Source organism: Heteronotia binoei, chromosome 3 (genome assembly GCF_032191835.1).
Source record: "Heteronotia binoei isolate CCM8104 ecotype False Entrance Well chromosome 3, APGP_CSIRO_Hbin_v1, whole genome shotgun sequence".
Taxonomy (NCBI): domain Eukaryota; kingdom Metazoa; phylum Chordata; class Lepidosauria; order Squamata; family Gekkonidae; genus Heteronotia; species Heteronotia binoei.
The window spans coordinates 100,289,281-100,308,957 of record NC_083225.1 but is presented as its reverse complement, the minus strand read 5'-3'; the positions used below and the strand labels follow the sequence as shown (position 1 = coordinate 100,308,957).

The 19,677-nt window shown below is 41.8% G+C and overlaps 1 protein-coding gene across 3 annotated transcripts in view; it reads right to left on the bottom strand.

Annotated features, from left to right (window-relative positions):
* Positions 1-19,677, bottom strand: part of RUNX1 (RUNX family transcription factor 1) — a 318,736-nt gene that overhangs the window by 137,647 nt on the left and 161,412 nt on the right. For all 3 annotated transcript variants that reach the window (XM_060234284.1, XM_060234281.1, XM_060234282.1), the window contains exons 3-4: positions 19,086-19,342; positions 10,267-10,423 (exon numbers count right to left, since the gene is read on the bottom strand). In XM_060234284.1, coding sequence (XP_060090267.1) covers positions 10,267-10,423; positions 19,086-19,342 — 414 coding nt within the window. The remainder of the gene's footprint in view (positions 1-10,266; positions 10,424-19,085; positions 19,343-19,677) is intronic.

The window sequence follows — 19,677 nt, the reverse complement described above, 5'->3', positions numbered from 1 at the left end:
GGCATAACCACAAAACCCACAGTGGTATCTACTATCACACTAAAGCAGTACAAAGACTATCCACTGAGGTCATTTCAGTTAAGAGTTCCAGAACATGACTGAGGGCACATCTATCACAACGGGCCTTACTCCTAGTTCTTTCATAAATTCATGGTTAGCAGAATGCAGAAACAAACCCTTCACATTCTCTTGCACCGAATTAAATTCGTTTAGTGCTGAAATATTTAAAACAATATCAGATGTGTTTTGGCAATAAGCCTTCCTCAGTTTGAAATATACCACTGAGGAAGGCTTATGGCTGAAACTCCTTTGGTATTAGTTTTCGCATATGGAGGCATTATGTACCTTTTAACCTGTATTTATATGAATGGACATGTGTTTTTTATTTGGATTAGGTACTTGTATGCTTATCCATATTACTGTTGTTTCTAAATGAGATTTTAGCACTTGTAATTGCATTATTTATTTATTGTTTTATTTATTTTTAAAATTTGTATTCTGCCCTCTGCAGAAGTGGGCTCAGGGCGGATCACATAAAATAATTAGGCCATTTGACAAACATTAACAATCAGTCAATAATTAAAATACATTACATAAAAGATTAAAAATGATTGCACCATTTATTGTGGACACAATCTTCAGAAACCGGTGCTGCTGGACTTTGATATTTGCTCAATCTGGACTGCATAAAAGTGGTATCTTCAGGGGAGGCTAACTTTTAGTTAGACACCCACCACCTCAACCAAAGGTCTTGTGGAACAGCTCCATTTTACAGGTCCTGCAGAATGATAAAAGGTCCCACAGGGCTCTGATCTCATGTGAGAGCATATTCCACCAGGCTGAGGCCAGGGCACAAAAAGCCATGGTTGAGGCTAAATGGACTTTGTTGGGCTGGGGACAATCAGCAGATCTGGCTTGGCAGAGTGCAAGGCTCTCTGGGGCCAGGACCAGATCTGGGGGCGGGAAGAGAGGGCGCTTGCCCTGGGTGCTGCCAGGGGTGCTGAACTGGGCCCCCCATAGGGCAGTAAGAGGGAGAAAGAACAGCTACTTTGGCTGGCTCTCTTCAGCAAAACAGCCCCATGGCTCCCCCACCACTTAAAAAGCTCACCACACAGCTGAATGGTGGGATCTTTAAATGGGGGGGGTGTTTAAATGGGGGGAGAAGCTGTGGGGCTGCTTTTGCAGCCTCTCCACCTTGTGGAGAGGTGGCAAAGGCAGGTGATCTGACCCCCCCCATTTGAACACTCCTGCAGGGTGTCTAAATGGGGGAGGGGAGTCAGATCCCCAGCCTTTGCTGCCTTTCCGCAAGGCTGAGAAGTGGCAAAAGCAGCCCCACGGCTCCCCCCCTCCTTTTAAACACCCTGGTGGGAAGTTTAAATGGTGGAGGGGAGTCAGATCACCTGCCTTTGCCACCTCTCTGCAAGGCAGAGCTGTCGGTCCTGGGCTGCCTTGAAGCAGATCCAGTACTCAATTGGTAGCCAGTGCAATTGGCATTGGGCCAGCTGAATGTGAACCCATATTTAATATATTAAATTATATAATATATTTCATACATATGCACTACATACACAATTATATTTTACTTGCTATTTCAGGATGTACATTAGTTGTTCAATACCATAGTCAATGGTTTCATAACATTTAAGGGCATGTATGTCATACCTGTGAAGCCCTTGCTATTAGACATTACATGAGAGTGATGACTTGTATAAACCTTCTAAAGGCTCTTCAGAATTCAGACCTAGCCATCCCAGGTAGAGATCATGGCCTCAATACAGAAATAGTCTCATACAATGATGAACTGTACAAAACAATAAACTTGCAGAAGGCTTACACCGAGTCCCTGGATAGTTCAAAAGTATAAATTTCTGTTCACATTATGCAACATTCATGTCTATGTCATTGTACCCACATGCAATGCCAAGCTACAGATATAGAAGGTTTGAATGTAGCAATATTCACTGCTGATCTAGTTGGGTAGAGTGGTCAACATTGCAATCCTATGCGGACTTACTCCAGTCTACGCCATTGAAATAAATGGTCAGACTGGAGTACCTCCATTCTCCATCACTCAGTTATGCATAACTTAGGTTTAAAGAATTTTATGCTGCTCCATAAATGATTAAACAAATTGTTTTAGGTTACTATGGTATTTTAATGGCCTATATTTTTGGTTTCTATCTATTGTGGTGCAGTAAAAAAAACAACCTGTCCTTTTAAAACAGCTTTCTGTTTTAAGAGATCCCTTCTTCTTTTTATATGCAGATATGCTGGATTCACTTCTATTTTCCTTTTTATTGACTCCCGCTTCCAGCTATGTGGACTTTGGCTGTTCAGGTCTCATAGGTAACTACTGGCTAGTAGCTGTGCCATCACTACTAACAAATAATACCCCTTGCCATTTTATATATTCAAAAAAGTTCGCCTTTTAAAGAAACTGAGCATTTCCCAATGTATCACTGACATACCAGAGTGTTTGTGAGGAAAATAGCAGGGGTTAAAAAACCTTTAAGGTAACTCCCTTTTCTCTATTACAATCATGACTCTATCCTTTAATAATAGTTCTTGAGTTTGTGCTCTATACTTTCATTATTAAAGATTAGAATATATACCCACGGTTGGATTTTTTTAATAAACCAGCACCCAGCCAATTGCCTCTGCAACAGATTTATCCCCCCCCCACAAATCCATTTCTGATACTGCATTATTATAAATGGATCAAAACTACAACTAGTACAGCTGATTTAAAATCCATGGGAGACCTCCTTGGAATACCCTCAGAGCCAGGAGGGTAAAAGCAGGCTTTATTTGGCCATTTCTCTGAATATCCTCCATACCCCCCAGTAGGGGTCAGTCACCAGAGGTTGCCATAGCTTCCAGGTATACACACACACACAAAGGAAAATACAAAAAAAAGAAAAAGAAAGAAAAATCTATAGGTGAGCTTTGTCATTTAAAGAGGCCCTGAAATAAACCATAATTCTGGATTAATTTCAAAAGAATTTAAGGGCATATAACAAATCACACAACAACCATCTCATATTCAGCCCTGCCCTACTCTCTATAGTTTGGGTAATACTTTTAACATTGATTATATAATTAAACAAGGTATTAAACTAAATTATGCTAAAAAGTGCACAAAACCTTTCAATATCAAGAAATTAAAGCAGTTTTTTGAAGTTTTATTACCAATTTTTATTTACAGTGTCTCTTTAGATTACAGAAAATTGTTTGGAAATGGGCACTTAGTGGCATTCCCATGGAATATTGCAAAACTGTAAAACTTGTTTAAAAAATTGTTTACAATGGTAGGGCCAAGAAGATATTTCCCTCTCCCCACAATTTTGGAAGCGAACAGCAGTTACCATAATAGAAATATTGAACTTGGTCATTCAGTTTGCACCAGAAGGTTTTCTGCTCAGCTATGTAAATAATGTACCATTAAAATTATAAAAATAGATATGCTCAACACCACTAGAATGGCTTATGTCAATCACTGGAAGTTATCTATCTAACAAAATGAAAATGATTAGTCAATTTGTGGGAAAGTGAAACTGCTTGTTAGATGTCAAAGAAATACAAGAAAGGCAAGTGAGATTTCATCAGATTTGATTCACCATATATTTAATAATTTTTTCCATATCAAACACTAAAACTTAGTTAAACTTTATCTGAAACCTTAAGCAGAGTACAACTGCGAGCAATAATATCCTTTAGTTGTTTATAAGTTTAATTGTATTTTATGAACTTTGAAATTTTCTTTTGAACTTTTGTAATTCTTTTACAAAATCTATAGGTGAGCTTTGTCATTTAAAGAGGCCTTGAAATAAACCATAATTCTGGATTAATTTCAGAAGAATTTAAGGGCATATAACAAATCCCACAACAACCATCTCATACCCAGCCCTGCCCTACTCTCTATGTTTGTATAACAAGAATAATAACCTAGCATCTTTAAAAAGTCCCATATCCCTTTTAACATGTATTCTGTTGTATTTTCATCTATAGAATCTTCATAAATAAATTTCTGTTTTTAATAAACAGCAATTTCATACAAGAAAGTTCTTATATGATAAAAATGCATGCTCTAAAGTAGACATTGCAAGCATGGTGCCAGGAAAAGAAACTAGATTTTGGATACAGACTTTTGACTATGAATATATTATGGAAATTTTAAATCCAAGCTATGGTCAACCCTTAAACAATAGCTATGTTCCTAATGATAATCGGAATCCCTTTCTACATGTTGTCTTTTAATATGTTCATGCCAGATATTTCCAGGGCACTAGTAGCACAAGCTTTCCTTACATTTAGTTGGGCATTTAATAGGAGCCTGGCTTAAATTTTCTTGAAAAAAATCATTGCTATGATTGTCACTTGCACATTTCCTTTAAGTAAAAAAATCAACAATGGCTTACTTTCATTTCTTGCACCAGTCTTTCTCATAGACTATTATCCTCTGTTTCGTTCAAGGAGACAGAGCATTGCTGACTAAGGGATTGGTATTGCTCTGCTCAATTCCTGGTAAACTGAAGAGAAACCAATCAGCTGGCAAGCAGAATATGATGTTAATGACAAGTAAAGCGTAGTTCCACATACACACATAGGGTCAGAAGAGCAAATTGCAGTGAGAAGGAAGCCAGAAATGTAGAGTCTAAACTTGGAAGGACAACCTGGGGACTACCTGTGCAGTACCACAATTAGCCTGCCCCCGCCCAGCATACCCCTTTGCCATTCACTCCTGCGGCTGACACAAATCACTTTTTTTTTTTTTGCTATCATGTCGCAGTTGAATTATGGCAACACCACAAGGTTTTCAAGGCAAGAGGTAGTATGTCATTGTCTGCCTCTACATAGCAACCATGTACTTCCTTGGTGGTCTCTTGTCTAACTACTAACCAAGGCTTATTCTGCTTCATTTCTGAGATCTGACGAGATCAGGCTAGCTTGGGCTAACCAAACCAGGGCAATTGAGTCTGTATCACATGAATATCCCAAGAGTTGGAAGATGTATTGGGTTAGGCAGTATTTGTTGACTTCTGACAGCATTTTTGTTGCAATGTTTTAAGAGTTTATGAATATTATACATTTGCAAACACTGGAACAAATGTATTGGGACATGGCAGGTGCTTGAGAGCCAGCTTGGTGTAGTGGTTAAGTGCACAGACTCTTATCTGAAAGAACCAGGTCTGATTCCCCACTCCTCCACCTGCACCTGCTGGAATGGCCTTAAGTCAGACATAGCTATTGCAAAGCTGTCCTTGTATTAGTTGGCCTTGAAAGGGCAGCTGCTGTGAGTGTTCTCTTAGCCCCACCTACCTCACAGGGTGTCTGTTGTGGGAGGGGGGGAGGTAAAGGAGATTGAGACCACTCTGAGACTCTGAGATTCAGAGTATAGAGCAGAATATAAATCCAATATCAGCAGCAGCAGCATCTTCTTCTCTCCCCCACCCCCCATACACTGGACATGGATTTATAGGTGAGAAAGGTCATGGATCGTAATAATCAGCTGGAAAATCTAGCCAAATCTGTAATGTACAGATGACATCTTTGTTTCTGGTGAGCTATTTCCATCTGGATAATATTAGTTTCAAAAAGAGTACAGTAACATCAGATATCTCTAAACCTGCATCCCAACATGCCAAGAGCCATTAACTTCAGAAGGGCAAAGTACATTTAAGAGCTTGCAGGATGGCAGCCTAATACAAGCCAATAACTGGGCAAAAGAAGTGCAACAGGGTTACCTGGTTATACGGTGCTGGTTGAATGGATGAAAAAGGAGGGGGGGGTTCTGTTGTGCCTAGCAGTAAAAATCCAACTGCCCAAAAACTACTGACTCTTGCATGGAGCTAGGCAAATAATACTTCTGTGAGATGCTGATGTGAATTGTCACTGCTTAAATCTGTTTCAGATAGCTTCATGCCAGGCAAAGCAAAAATTACTCAACTTTTTCCATGAACATTTTCATTAGTAATCATTTTTGACCCTCCGTGGCAATACATATTATTTTAAATTGCCCTTTCAGTGACCTGTATAGCCATCACCACCTTCATCTATATGATCCTGATTGGCTATGATCATTCATGTGACTAATCTACAAAGAACAACAATTTTGTTGAATAGAATTGGAAAACAAACTCATTATTCATAGTACAAATATTTTTGAGGAAAAACTTCCACTCCACTGAAATCACAAGTTTACCTGACAATCAGAAGTAAAGAATATCTGGCACTGCCTAAGTTCCACAGAAGTTACTTGACATAATTTCAATTGCAAACCATATGGACAGGCCAAACTATTAATCATCCTTTCTATCACCTTTTGTATATTGCTTATTCATAATACTGCTTTTGAGAAGCTAGTAGCTTCATGTGCACTGAAATATTACACAGAACTAACAGAAGTTATTTTTCCTGTACTTGTTTCATGACCTTTGACGCAACTACCTTAGTCCTCACACTTTAAGCCAATGCAATAAAAGAATACCAGAAACCATGCACTCTAATGCAAACAGCCCACACCTTCAGGAAACAATCCAAGTTTGTATGAATAAACAAAAGCATATATTAGTCATTCCCTCAAAATCAGTATTGCCCATGAAGATCAAACCTTCAGACCTCAGCAGTTAGCATACAATGTTCCCAAGATCATTTCAATCATTAAACTTATCTTGAAAAGTACATTCAGTCTTTAATTGTATGTCTTCTATGGTACACAAATTATCAGTGCTATATGGAATTCACAAAATAAATTACTGATTTTCTTCTCAGGAGCTTCTGTTCTTTCAATTCTCACCTTAAGAACTGTGCAGACTTTGACTTCTGGCTTTATTTGCAGTGCCAGCTAGCAAAGTGCAGGCCTGATTTTATTAGCTTCTCAAGCACTTTGCCAGCTCTACGTTTAAATCTTCAAAATGTTTTCTAAACACTCTGAATCATAATGAGAATTCCATTTACTGAAAAGGTGCAGCCTTCCATATAACAAGTGAACATGTTTAATGACTGATTCTTTTATACATTACAGCATCACTCATGTTTTTGGTAAATGGATATAATTTTCTCTGCTTTACCCTATTATTATCATTCGTTAGCATCACCAAGCTACAATTCCAACTGCAGGTATTTCTCTCTCAGCAATTATCTTCTGTACAGAAGCAACTCAGCCAGGTTTAAAAGCCATCAAGTTCAGCATATCAGGCTAAAAAAGTAGCAGAAGTATGTTAGAAAAAACTGTCTACCAAAGCGAGCTTCCTTGAAAAATCAAATAAAGCCTGCTATGCACAAATCAAAGAACCAAACCTAGTTCTAATACAATCACTACGTTAATAAGGAGCAAGACTCAGACAACAGTGTAATCTTCTGGAATAATATTTATAGCTGGGAGTCAGTCAGTACACTGCACATTGTCCTTTGACTTTTGATTAAATCAAAGATAGCACAGATCACAATGCAAGTAAAGGATCTCCAGAATGTTATAATGTTACTGTATATATGAGTCCTAGAGTAGGGGGTGCTTCTCCACTATACTGAAGGAATAGCAAGCCAAGTGAGCATGTAGACAGATAGCCCTAAACATGAACAGTACGCAGTCAATGCTACTGCCAGCAGAAACATTTTCCCCAGCTACAACAGTCATGGGAATTATTGCTGTCCATATTCACAATTATCAACACATTGACTTCAGTACACAACAATGAACCACACAATGAAGAAGTGACCAAGGCATCCAGAGCACATACTGAGGTTTGCACTTTTTTCTCCATGACAGGATATCAAATCAGAACTAAACAAGAATTTGGAGTACAAGACTGGAGAAAAGACAACAAACCATAATTTGTGATTTAAATGTAATGAACAATTTATGGATTGCCACAACAGTGCATAAGTGCATTAAAAGGTAACGATAGTCCCCTATGCAAGCACCAGTCGTTTCCGACTCTGGGATGACATCGCATCACGATATTTTCATGGCAGACTTTTTATGGGGTGGTTTGCCATTGCCTTCCCCAGTCATCTACACTTTCCCCCCAGCAAGCTGGGTACTCATTTTACCGACCTCGAAAAGATGAAAGGCTGAGTCAACCTTGAGCCAGCTACCTGAACCCAGCTTCTGCTGGGATCGAACTCAGGTCATGAGCACAGAGCTCAGACTGCAGTACTGCAGCTTTACCACACTACGCCATGGGGCTCTACCACAGGTGCATTAGAACCACACAAAATGAGATAAGAAAGAGTAAGGGAGTGGCCTAGGCTAACCTAATCTTATAAGATCTCAGAAACTAAGTAGGGTTGTCCTTGGTTAGTATTTGGACCACCAAGGAAGTCCATGGTTACTATGCAGAGGCAGACAATAGCAAACCACATCTTAACACCTCTTGCCTGGAAAACCCTACAGGATCACCATAAGTCAAGTGAGACTTGATGGAATCAAAGATTTCAGGTTTTCACGGCTGATAACGTCATTAGGGTTTGTAGAATCTTTCGGGCTCAAGTGCCGTGTTCTACTGGAGAAAGTTTTTCTTCCAGACGATTTGTTCTCCGCAGCTGAGAACGAATTGTCTGGAAGAAAAACTTTCTCCAGTAGAACACGGCACTTGAGCCCGAAAGATTCTACAAACCCTAAGACTTGATGGAACTTTCCACCAAGAGACTGCATAAGCTTAAAGAGCACTTGCACCAAATTCACTGAAATAATGACACTCCATGATTTTTATAGTATATGTGATCAATCCCATTATTTCAGACCTGCTTGATGCACTAATGGGTACAGCTGAGGTTAATTCTGTAGAAGAACAATTGTAATAGGTTTAGGTGTAGCATGGATCAAATATTAGGTGGCTTTTATTATTATTTTATTTATATACCATCTCTCACTGAGACTCAAAGTAGGTTACATAGTGTAAATCCAATTCATTAAATAGTATGGACATCCAATAAAACAGTACAATAAGAGTCTGGACTACAAAAATAGGCAAAAATTTAAAACAGATGAAACAACTTCACCAATGGCATGAGAATTTTAGCAGGTACATGATTTTCCATCATTGCAGAATAAATGATAGGGCAGTTTGAATTCTGTCTTTGTTATTACAGGCATAAAAATCCACTATCTTTTGTCAAAGAGGGTAACCTACCTAATAACTTCATTAACAGGTATTTTCTGCCATTGGAAGGATATGTACTCCGCCCTGAGTCCCCATGGGGGAATGGGCAGAATATAAATAAACTAATAATAATAATAATATTTCCACCATCTGGAGAGAAGCGGAAACGTATGCCAATTCCCCAAATTCTTACACAGCATCACATTGTCCTGTATTGTTTCTGGGGTGTCTCCAGAGTCCTGGAATTTGGGGGTATAAAATGCTATGGCTGAAGGGGTGAATGGGAAAGTATTAATCTTCAAACTATTTTCATGGTTCTTGTTGAGTACAAGCCACAAAATATAAACTGAGATCACAATACTAAGGTACACCTGGAAAAATTCTTCATTGAATCAATGGATATTCCCAAGTAAACATATTTGATATGAGCATGCCAGTTTGTTATTCTCTGCAGCCCAGCTGAAGTTATAGCAGCAAAAGCAAATACACAATTTTACTTTAAAAATCTTTGTTATCAACTTAATTTTGAAACTGTCTACAGACAAGTACTATCTGTGCAAGTAACCAAAGTAAATTAAACTGACAACCTGACAATAAAATTACTTTCTATTATGGGGAGCAATTATGTCCTACAAAAGTAAAGATGTGTCATATGCTACTGAATATCTAAGATTTTTAAGCTGTTTTTGATGGCAAATCAGTCTCTCTCTCTGTTATCATATGTATAATTACTTCAGTGTGTATAACATCTCCCCCACTTACTTAGTTGCCGGGCTGCCTACACTAAAGTGGAGTGAGAATATCAGATATCAGCAGTAGCTCTCTATACATAGGGCAGCTCATGCAATGAGTAGGTACAAATTACAGCATTAAAGTTCTGATTATATATTTTTAAATCTACAATATTTCATAGTGGAACTTAATCTGGCTCACTAATGTCCACTGCATACATGTATTATCATACACTGGAATAATGAATTATAATGTGCAATAATCTACTGTGATATTATCAATATGAACTCAAGCTTCATAAGTGCTGAAATCTCAAATTCATCATTCAGATATAATTCTGAAATTAAAAGGGACAATTGCAAAACATAATGGTCTGAGACCTGTAACTAAGGACAGCTTTCTAAAAATATATAAGTCTAAATTAACATACCTCTCCCACTTCTACCCACAAATCTCAAGTCATTGAATCGAGCCACTTGGTTTTTCATTGCAGCAGTAGCATTTCTGAGTTCTGCAGAATAGTTTTCATCGTTTCCAGCCATTACTGTGACCAAAGTCCCATCAGGAACATCTCCTAAGGCTACCACCTACAGATTAAATAGAAAAATATTTAGTTTGAATATACTAAACAGCAGTGAACTCATGTGAAGTAAGATGAGTGATATGACCCAGAGCAAATAAACAATAAATTGCATATAGAATTAATCCAAATGCTATTTTGGTAACCTTGGCACAATCACAAAGAGGGATGCTACAGTCCTAAAGACGCTTTCCTTCCAATAGCTTATATTGCTCCTGAATTTAACCAAAGTATAGTAAATTAATATTTAAATCCCAAACATACATACCTTATATGGAAATAAGTATAACTGGATTGAGACCTAGTTTGGTGTAGTGGTTAAGAATGGAGGTGGACTTTAATCTGGAGAAATGGTTTGATTTCCCACCCCCACCCCCCACAGAAAGCTAACTAGGTCAATCACAGCTCTCTCAGAGACCCACCTACCTCTCAGGTTGTCTGTTGTGGGGAGAGGAAGGGAAGGTGATTGTAAGTGATTCTGAGACTTCTTTGGGTGGTAAAGGGTGATGTATAACAGGGTGGCCAATGGTAGCTCTCCAGATGTTTTTTGCCTTCAGCTCCCATCAGCCCCAGACATTGGCCATGCTGGCTGGAGCTGATGGGAGTTGTAAGCAAAAAACATCTGGAGAGCTACTGTTGGCCACCCCTGATGTATAAAACCAACTCTTCTTCAACACAACTGACTGCCAAGTTCAAGATTAGAATCTTAAATCTCAGTCCTACAGCCACCACAGTGGCAAATCAGTGTTTAATGGATGATGTAAAGACTGTTGTGCCTGCACAGTGCAGTGTCTTGGAAAGTTGTACTGATGGAGAGACCAATATAAAAACATTGTACTGCATTATACTATGCCAACAACAGCTTTTATATGCAAAACCCATTGCTTTTGTGTTACAATGGATAGAAATGACTGAGAAAGAGCATGTCGCAAGCAGGAGGACTGGAAAAATGACTTCCTCACTATTATAAGGGCTATGTAGACACTATGGATTCATCTCCATTAACACAATCTGTAGTGGGGTACAACAGATAGGAAGCTGGGTATAGATCTAAGTTTCAGAACTTCTGCCATGGAATTTCTGCAAGCATCTTAGAACATCACAAAATGCATGCATTATTGGCAGGCTTCTGCACTGCTGACCTTCAGATGTAGGACCTGTTTGTGTGTTCCATTCTGGAGGAAATGCCCAATTCCATGTTTTGTATTAAATACACATTATTTTCTACACACTCTGTCCACCTTCACTGGATATTATCTAAAGCATGTCCTTGAACAATTTGCCCTCTGTTTCTCAGAGGGCAAGGACAATAAGGACTGTAAAGATCACCAATCAAAAGTGCCATGTGCTTGCTGACACAGGGTTCTCAAGCAATAAGAGTACAACTCATAGGCAATACAGCTTGTGCCACTTGCTCGTGGAAGAGGCTGCTGTAGCACTATTGGCTTGATGGTGCCATTGGTTGAAACACATTGGAGAAAAGTATAATTCCACTGACTGTGCTTGCTATTTTTTCTGCTTATGATTTTAATTTATCTTTAATGGCAAATATTCCCAGCCTTGACCTTCCAGTTGATCATTTATGCCTTACACTTCCTTTGTAATTTGTTCTATAATAGTGGCTACATTTTGAGCTTCACCTTTTAACTGCATTAGCACTACTCTCTCCTCCCCCACCCACTGTCTTTCTTACTCACATGCTACTTCTAATAAACCATGAAACTATCATCTCCTCTCATTAAAATATTAGGTAAAATTCTGGTTGAAAGCAGGAGCACTTTCTTCCCCACAACAAGCTAATTATCAAACCGCTGGAAGATCTCCCTAAAGGCCTCCAAACTCCTTTAAAGGCAACACTTCTCATTTAAATTTGGCCCATGAATCCCAGGTAATGTATAGTTCTAAACAAAACATTTTCACTTCTGTGGAAGACTCATGGCATTGAAATTTTTGTTTTGTGTATGTACTTCCATATAGCTAGCCCTCCTCAACAGCCCACACTGTTACCTTTTGCCCTCTTCTGTACTGAGTCAATCACATGTCCGACTCAACTCACTTTTTCAAATTCACTGCTCTTTTTTTTTTAAAAAAAAGCCTTATATTAATACTGCAATTTTATTTGTATGGAAGCAGGACCAGAAGAAAACTGGAGGGAAGTGGAACGAGACCAAATGAGGTACATGATAGCCTCCCACTATGAACTATCCACAAGTTTAGCATTATTAAAATTGCAGTTCAGTTTTCTAACACAGACATTTCTAAAATTCACCAATCCTTCTCCTTCACTTCTACCTCTTTCCCATGTCTCTTTCTCATTCTTTCCTCTCTTGAGTTTCCAGGAAATTCTTTGGTCCCTTTGTATCTTTCATGCATATTCAGGTTGTCCTTAGCTTCTCTGGACAGATATGCCCAGAGTTCTGGGCCTTCCCAAGTTTCTAGAAACTTCTTCTAATGTGATGGTCTAGAACAACTAGCCAGGCATGACCCAGCTTAAAATGGAGTAAGTGTTTTTAGGAAATCAGCACTCTTATTTGGGGGTAAGTACTAATGAAATGCATTGAACTTACCTTGTGTTTTCGCTTGTTCTAAGTCTGCAAAAAGTCTAAATTTTTGAAATTGTTAAATAAAACTTTTTATTTAATTAAAAAAAAGTCTGCAGCTCTGTAACCATTCTATAAGGCCACTCATTAGGAAGCAAGGTTCAATAAACACAGTGAGACTTTCAAGTACAGATAAACAGAATTTAGCAGTTATACCCCAACAGTAACCACATTTTTTGAGAAATATGTCTCATTCCTTCCTAGCATTGCACTCTTATTTCCAGTTTTAATTTTTATATTCTAAGTGTTGAGGGATATGAACCATGATTTGGCAACTCAGCAACATTGCTCCAAACGCAGTATTAGACTCTTTCAAGTCAAATGAACTACAGGGTTAAAACCAGAAACATATTCAAAGGGAGTATTATTTGGTTATTTGCATCTCTCCCTTTTTCTATGTAAATGTAAGTGTGTGTAGGAGAAAAAGGAACATTCTCTGTCTTTAAAATATCCCACCAAAAAAGTGTATTTTCATCTCTCTGTGTTTACACTTTACAGTATAGTGCAGGAAACCCTAGCAAAAGAAACAGAGATCCCCAGGCCCTGGAAAAAGCAACTGGTATGTAAAGTTGTAAAAGACAGGCACAGAAACACAAACATTTACATTATAAAACAGACTAAACAGATAAGTAAGAACTTGCTGACTGGAGATAGCTAGTATTTTGCTTGACTACTCAGCTTATAAAAATATTTTATGCAAGCTGGATGGAATACTAAAAAAAATCTCAACCTGCACCACAGTGGAATCTTAACAGTTTTGCTGCTTAAGCAAGGGGAAATAACTGTTTTATTAACAATGGGCTGATTTTTCTACAGTTTACTTAATTATGTGACAATTTATGAGAAATGGTTGCAATTGTTACCACTTTCCTCCCTTTAATTTCATGTATACATTTATTCTGAAAGAAAACTCAGGGATTCTGAAGATGGAATTATCTTCTGTTACATTTACAACCTTATCTAAATGGACCAGGTACATGATTTCAGGCAATCAAAGTCACCAACTTGGTAAATGGGTGTGTAGTGGAAGCTTGTACCCTGAATTATTCTTTGTTAGTCTTAAAGGTGCCACTGGGCTCCAACTTTGTTCTTAGGTAAATGGTTCTACAGAGAGTCAAATTCTAAAACAAATGTGGAATGCAATCCTCAGCATGTCTACTCAGAAAGTAAATCCTGAAAAGTGCAGTCTTAGTTGTAAGATACACTGAACCTAATTAGCAAAACTTCTTAGATCCAGAATATAAAATTTACTTGAAAGGAAGTTAAACAGAAAACAATATTACTTACTTCCAAGCAAGTGTATTTAAGACTGATGTACAAACCCTCATCAATCCAGGTTCTCAGATGATAGATATGGGCTTTGGGATTGAAGTATGAAGTAAATAATAATAATAATCTTAATGGTAGTTTCATTTAAAAATATAACTCAGCAGATGCATTTCTAACTATAATTAATCTTTAGGATTTTTTTTAAAATGGCCAGGTTAGAAAAAGTTAAACAGAAAGTTAGTGCCTGTAGAAACAGATATTTGTTGCATGGTTTGCACAGTTCTAAATTTGGCCTAGTATTGTGGAAAATACTTGCAGGGTTTATATGAGCAATGAAAACACCCTAAACGTGTAGCTAGAACCTATGCATTTTGAGGGAGAACTTCCACCTAGCTCAATGCTACTTACTCCCAAGTAAGTGTGCCATAGACAGAAGATTTACTTAAAGCCTTCTTTTTGGGGACTCACTTGACTTTGGGGGAAACAAATATACTTTTACAGGAAGAGCAGCAAAAGGGCCACTATGTTACAGCCATTGAAAACCTCTTGATTCCATTGTTACCACCCAGTATATATTTGTACTGTAAAACAAGGGTCCCCTTACTAGGAAGGGGTGTGTGTGAAGAGACAGGGAAGTTAAAATAGTTCCACCAGCACAGACACTATTCCCTTCTGCTACACCTGTGCTCTTCCCAGTGGGATTGTTTCCTGCAACCTTCATATGAGGGATAGAGGTTTTCTTTAAATCAAACCAAACATACCCCGTATTCATGATGCCTGTTTTCCTAGGCTGGGCTGGCTGGAGAATAAACGTTAGGAAGACAAGAGTTGATGCAACTGGTCTTCTACTACTGGCAAGTGCTCTATTCAAATACAGAGAAGGACCTAAGTCTGCTACTATCTGCCTTAAGGGCCAAGCCCTAAGACGTTCTTGCTTTGGAGCTACAGATGCTTGCGGGACATTGGAAAAGGAACAACCAGACTGTTTAACAAAAGAACTTTCCCACTACCTGGAGCTACAGAGATCACATACCTACAAGGGTGGCTAAAGCCACCTGGCTTTTTCCGAATGGATTGCAATCCATGCATTGAACCTAATGAGTAATGGATTTCGAATGGATTAATAGGATCACTGAAGCAAACCCAGTTAAAATATGGTCTAAAGACCGCACTGGTAACGCAGGGTTGCAAGCACTTTACTCTTGAGTGGGTTCATTATAGTTACTGATGTGACAAACATGAATTTGAGCGGACTTCGGAGGATGGTGGAAGACAGGAGGGCTTGGCGTGAGTTGGTCCACGAGGTCCCAAAGAGTCGGACTCGACTGTCCGACTGAACAAAGGCTCATTGAAGGGCTGTGATTTGCGATTAGTGAATTTTTACTCGAGAAGGCCGTTGCCTACAACTGGCAGTTGCGGCATTCAATAACTATCAGTATAAACTTCTCTCCCCCCCCCCATCTCTTCTCCGCTGCCTGCCCCAGTTAAACGGATCATCCTCTAGGATCAAATGACAACGGAATGGATGTTATTGCAAGAAAGCAGGAAGTGGAATTTTCATGGTTCCAATGTACAGCTCAGGACACTGCCGAAGGGCCTCTTTCAGGCCGCTCTGCAGCGAGGCACTGACTTCCGTGGACACTTCTTTCCCCGCAACTGAATTCAGGATCAGGGTCGCAGCCCTCAGAGCCCTGCTCAACTCAGGCGTTCTCGAAACGAGGTTCTGCTTTGTTCAATGGGACGCGTGCGGGCGGTAGGACTGAATACGAATCTCAGCAAAGTCCTCTCAAAATGTGGCTCCAGCGGCTGCCACTGCAGCCCGGCCATCAAGGTGGTTGCAGCGAGTTCTCCTCGGGGGCGTGCGTGGGGACAGGAGCAGACTCTCCGAGGACTGGGACCGGCAAGCAGCTCCGACAAAGGCGCCAGCAGAAGTTTTTCATTGTCAATAACACCACCTGGCAAGTTAATACCCCATTAAGCCTCTATGAAAGGGAGAGGACGTGGTTCTCCAGGCAGGACTCAACCCCACACCCAGAGAAGAGAGTTTTTAAAAAACCAGTCGGGCGGAGCACTGGGGAACCCAGAAGGGCTGATAGTAAGGCTCGGCTCTGCCTTCAGAATACGTTAGACTGAGGAGAATCAAGCAAGCCCCGAGCGGGTAGGCCGAAGGTTGCCCGGCAGAAGCAGGCTGCTGAGCGCTCCCGGCCAAGTCCACGTCTTTCGGAGGACCTTTAGTGCCTTGAATATTTGGCACGTGTGAGTTGACGAACTTCTGCAGAGCTCAAGGTACTTACTCTGGAGTAGTGCAAGGGCTCCAAGAGAAATTCTCTCCAGGAAGTGGTTGCCTGGATTTTAGCCAGGCCGCTAGATCTACGTGTGAACCAATTCAGCCGGCGGGCTTGGAAGTCACTAGTTTGCGGGTTTGTGCTTAGAACTCGAAGCCTTGCTTGCGGCTCAGGCCTATGCACCGCTACGAGGAAAGAAGGCTCCGAGGAGCAGACGAGCCTTGGCCTCGATGGAGTTTACACACAAAGTAAAAACGCAATGCGGCTTTACACAGGAGTAAGTTATTTAGAGGCGGTCATTTTTGAAGCTATTTACACCCGGGAATGGGGTGGGGTGTTTCTCCATCTCCAAACGCGGCATTTCAGGAACCTTTCTGAGGAAGAGATCTGGATCTGACCCGAGTCTAACAACTCCACCCTTCGACACCCATTGAAGCCAGGGGACTTGGAAGCGTGTTTTAGGATGGCCTTCTGTTATTGCGCTCGGGGCATTCTCTCCTCCTCCCCCCAAAAGAGACGCGACTTTAAACAAATCTGAAAAGGTGGGTCTTCATGATCATCTCCGCGGGAGCTTCTGTGCGGCGCAGCCAGGTGCTCCCCGTTAAAGCAGCAGCCTGCAGACACTAGAGGCTGGAGGGCCGCCTGGGGACTTTTCTGCTCAGGCCACTATCCCCGCCCATCCCGTCCAAAGCAGCCGGAAAAGCCCGCTTGACTTCTGCACCTGGGGGTGAATGCTGGCGGGGTGGGTGGGTTTCCTTTCAGACTCATTCTGGGTCTCTCTCCCTTTTGCCCCTCGGGTTAAAGCAGGACGCGAAACTCACCCCCGCCCTCTGCGGAGAACTTCTCTGGGCAGCATTCTCTCTCCCCCCCCCCCCTTTCATACTGGAAAGAAACTCCCCCTGGATTCAGCATAGGACCCCCTCCTCTCCCGAAGGGCGGTTAGGATTGCAGACGTAGAGCTTAAATCCTGCGAGGGCGGAAGGGAGGCCATTGCAGACGCCATGCCGGGGGGGGGGCTCCGGTCTGGCCTCCTGCCAGCCGGGACACTGGAACCAGCTACTGCCGCCAGAGTGAGGAGAAGGCCCAAAGCTCAGGGGAGGGAAACCACCACAAACGGCGGGGTTTGTGTTTCAAGACACTTCACCCTGTCCCAAGAGGCGCCAACCATAGTGGAAGTTTCTTCCAAATCGCCAGATCCGACAGGCGCGGGCAGATCCCATTGACTGCAATTGAACTTTCCAGCTCCAGTGGTTTAGAGCGGGCGTTGAAAACTACTGGGAAAGTTAGCCCCACGGTATAATGCATCACAGATTTACCACCCCATACACAAATGAGTGAGACTGAAAAATTTAATCCGTTGAAGCCAGAAAGCCTAACTTTCTTCTTGTGGTTTGATAATTGGAACGTATAGTCGCCGTCAGGGGGCTGACCGAATGAGATCGCGAGATGTTTCAATAGATTTACTCTCAGGTGTCACTCCTTGGTCTCCAGGCAGCCCAGGGCTGCCGTGGATCCCTTCAGCTGTGTGCCTGTGCTGACTGACACATTCCATAGCGCTCAAAGAAACCTGTTTACGACAGCCGGGCTAAGGCCTTCGGATCGGGGTGTTTAGGCTGGGGGTGTGAATTCTGGGCGCTGGTCCACAGCAATCTTCCCTTTGACGGGCTGGCAGAAAGAAGGCTGCGGTCCACCACTAGCCAATTTCCGGTAGACTACTTAGCGCCTGTTGGTGGCTGGCAGGTCTGCAAAGAACGCCCTGCCTTCTGATCCAGCAAGGCACTTCCAATGGCCTTAAGCAAGACTATATTATGCTCGAGATCGCTTAGCCCATATTAGTTTTTGCCTTTACAAGCTCTGGACCAGCACTTTTGCTTTATAACGTGTTGGATAGGTTGACAGACTCCGGGAATTCTAGTCAATTTAAAAAAAAAAGAGGGGGCAAGCCAGACTGAAATCACCTCACCTTTGCATTAGGGGATTCTCTGTGATTGCACCGGTGGAAATCTAAGGCTGCACCCCTACTTGGGAGTAAATCATGTCTTTTGATAGGTCAACTTCAAAAGACTCTTTCTGCCTTATGGGGAAACTTCTCCCGTCCCCCTTAAGGTTGTCCTCGACATGGTTTCTGAAGCCATGGTTGCTCAGTTCCACAATCGAGTCCGACTCTTTGCGACCCCATAGACAAGTCACGCCAGGCCGGCCTGTCTTCCACCATCCTCCGAAACCAAGGGCTCGCCGCTAAGCTGAGCGCTGGCAGAACAGGATGCCCTGCAAGGTGTGAGGCACACTAACTTGAGAGACAGTGACTCTGCCTAGCACAACGTGTTCACTTACAGGAGGTGAGAGCTATTCCCAAAACAGAACAAAATTCATTCTGTGCAGGATGGGGTGGGATTTGAAGCTTTGCGGGCGCGAGAAGGACAGCAGTGCCCCGCAAAGAAATCCTAACAGTTCAGGCTGTCGCCCCCACAGCTTCACGCTATTTCATGCCTCCCCTCCCTCCCTCCCTTCTTACCTTGAAGGCGATGGGCAAAGTCTTGTTGCACCTCCAGTGGGTGGGCAGGACAGAGCAGAGGAAGTTGGGACTGTCGGTGCGGACGAGCTCTCCGGGGTGATCGGCTAGGACCTCCACCATACTGCGGTCTGCGCTTCTCAGCTTCCCCACCAGGGCGCCGCTGCTGTTCTCCTGGCCGACCAGCGGGAGCGTGTCGCTCATCTTGCCCGGACTCAGAGTGGTGGAGGGCGGCGTGAAGCGGCGGCTGGTGCTGGTATCTACGGGGATACGCATCACAACAAGCCTTTTGAGTGAAAAAGCTCCGCAGAGGGCTTCGGCCAAAGCAAAAGGAGCGCAACTCTTCAGCCGGCGGCTCTCGGGAGACCAACATAAAAGGAAAGCGGCTTAGGACCCCGGCGCTGGAGGGACAGGAGGCGAAGTGGAGCCAATCCCAGAGTGAATGTGGCTCGACCACACGACAGAGCGGGGGAAATCTCTGTTTCCTGGTCCTCCTGCCACAGCTAATCCAAGCATCCAGTTTCAGGCTGTGCTGGAAGCGTGTGTGTCTGTCTCAGAAAACAACACTCATAACCTATAGAACTGGATAACTTCT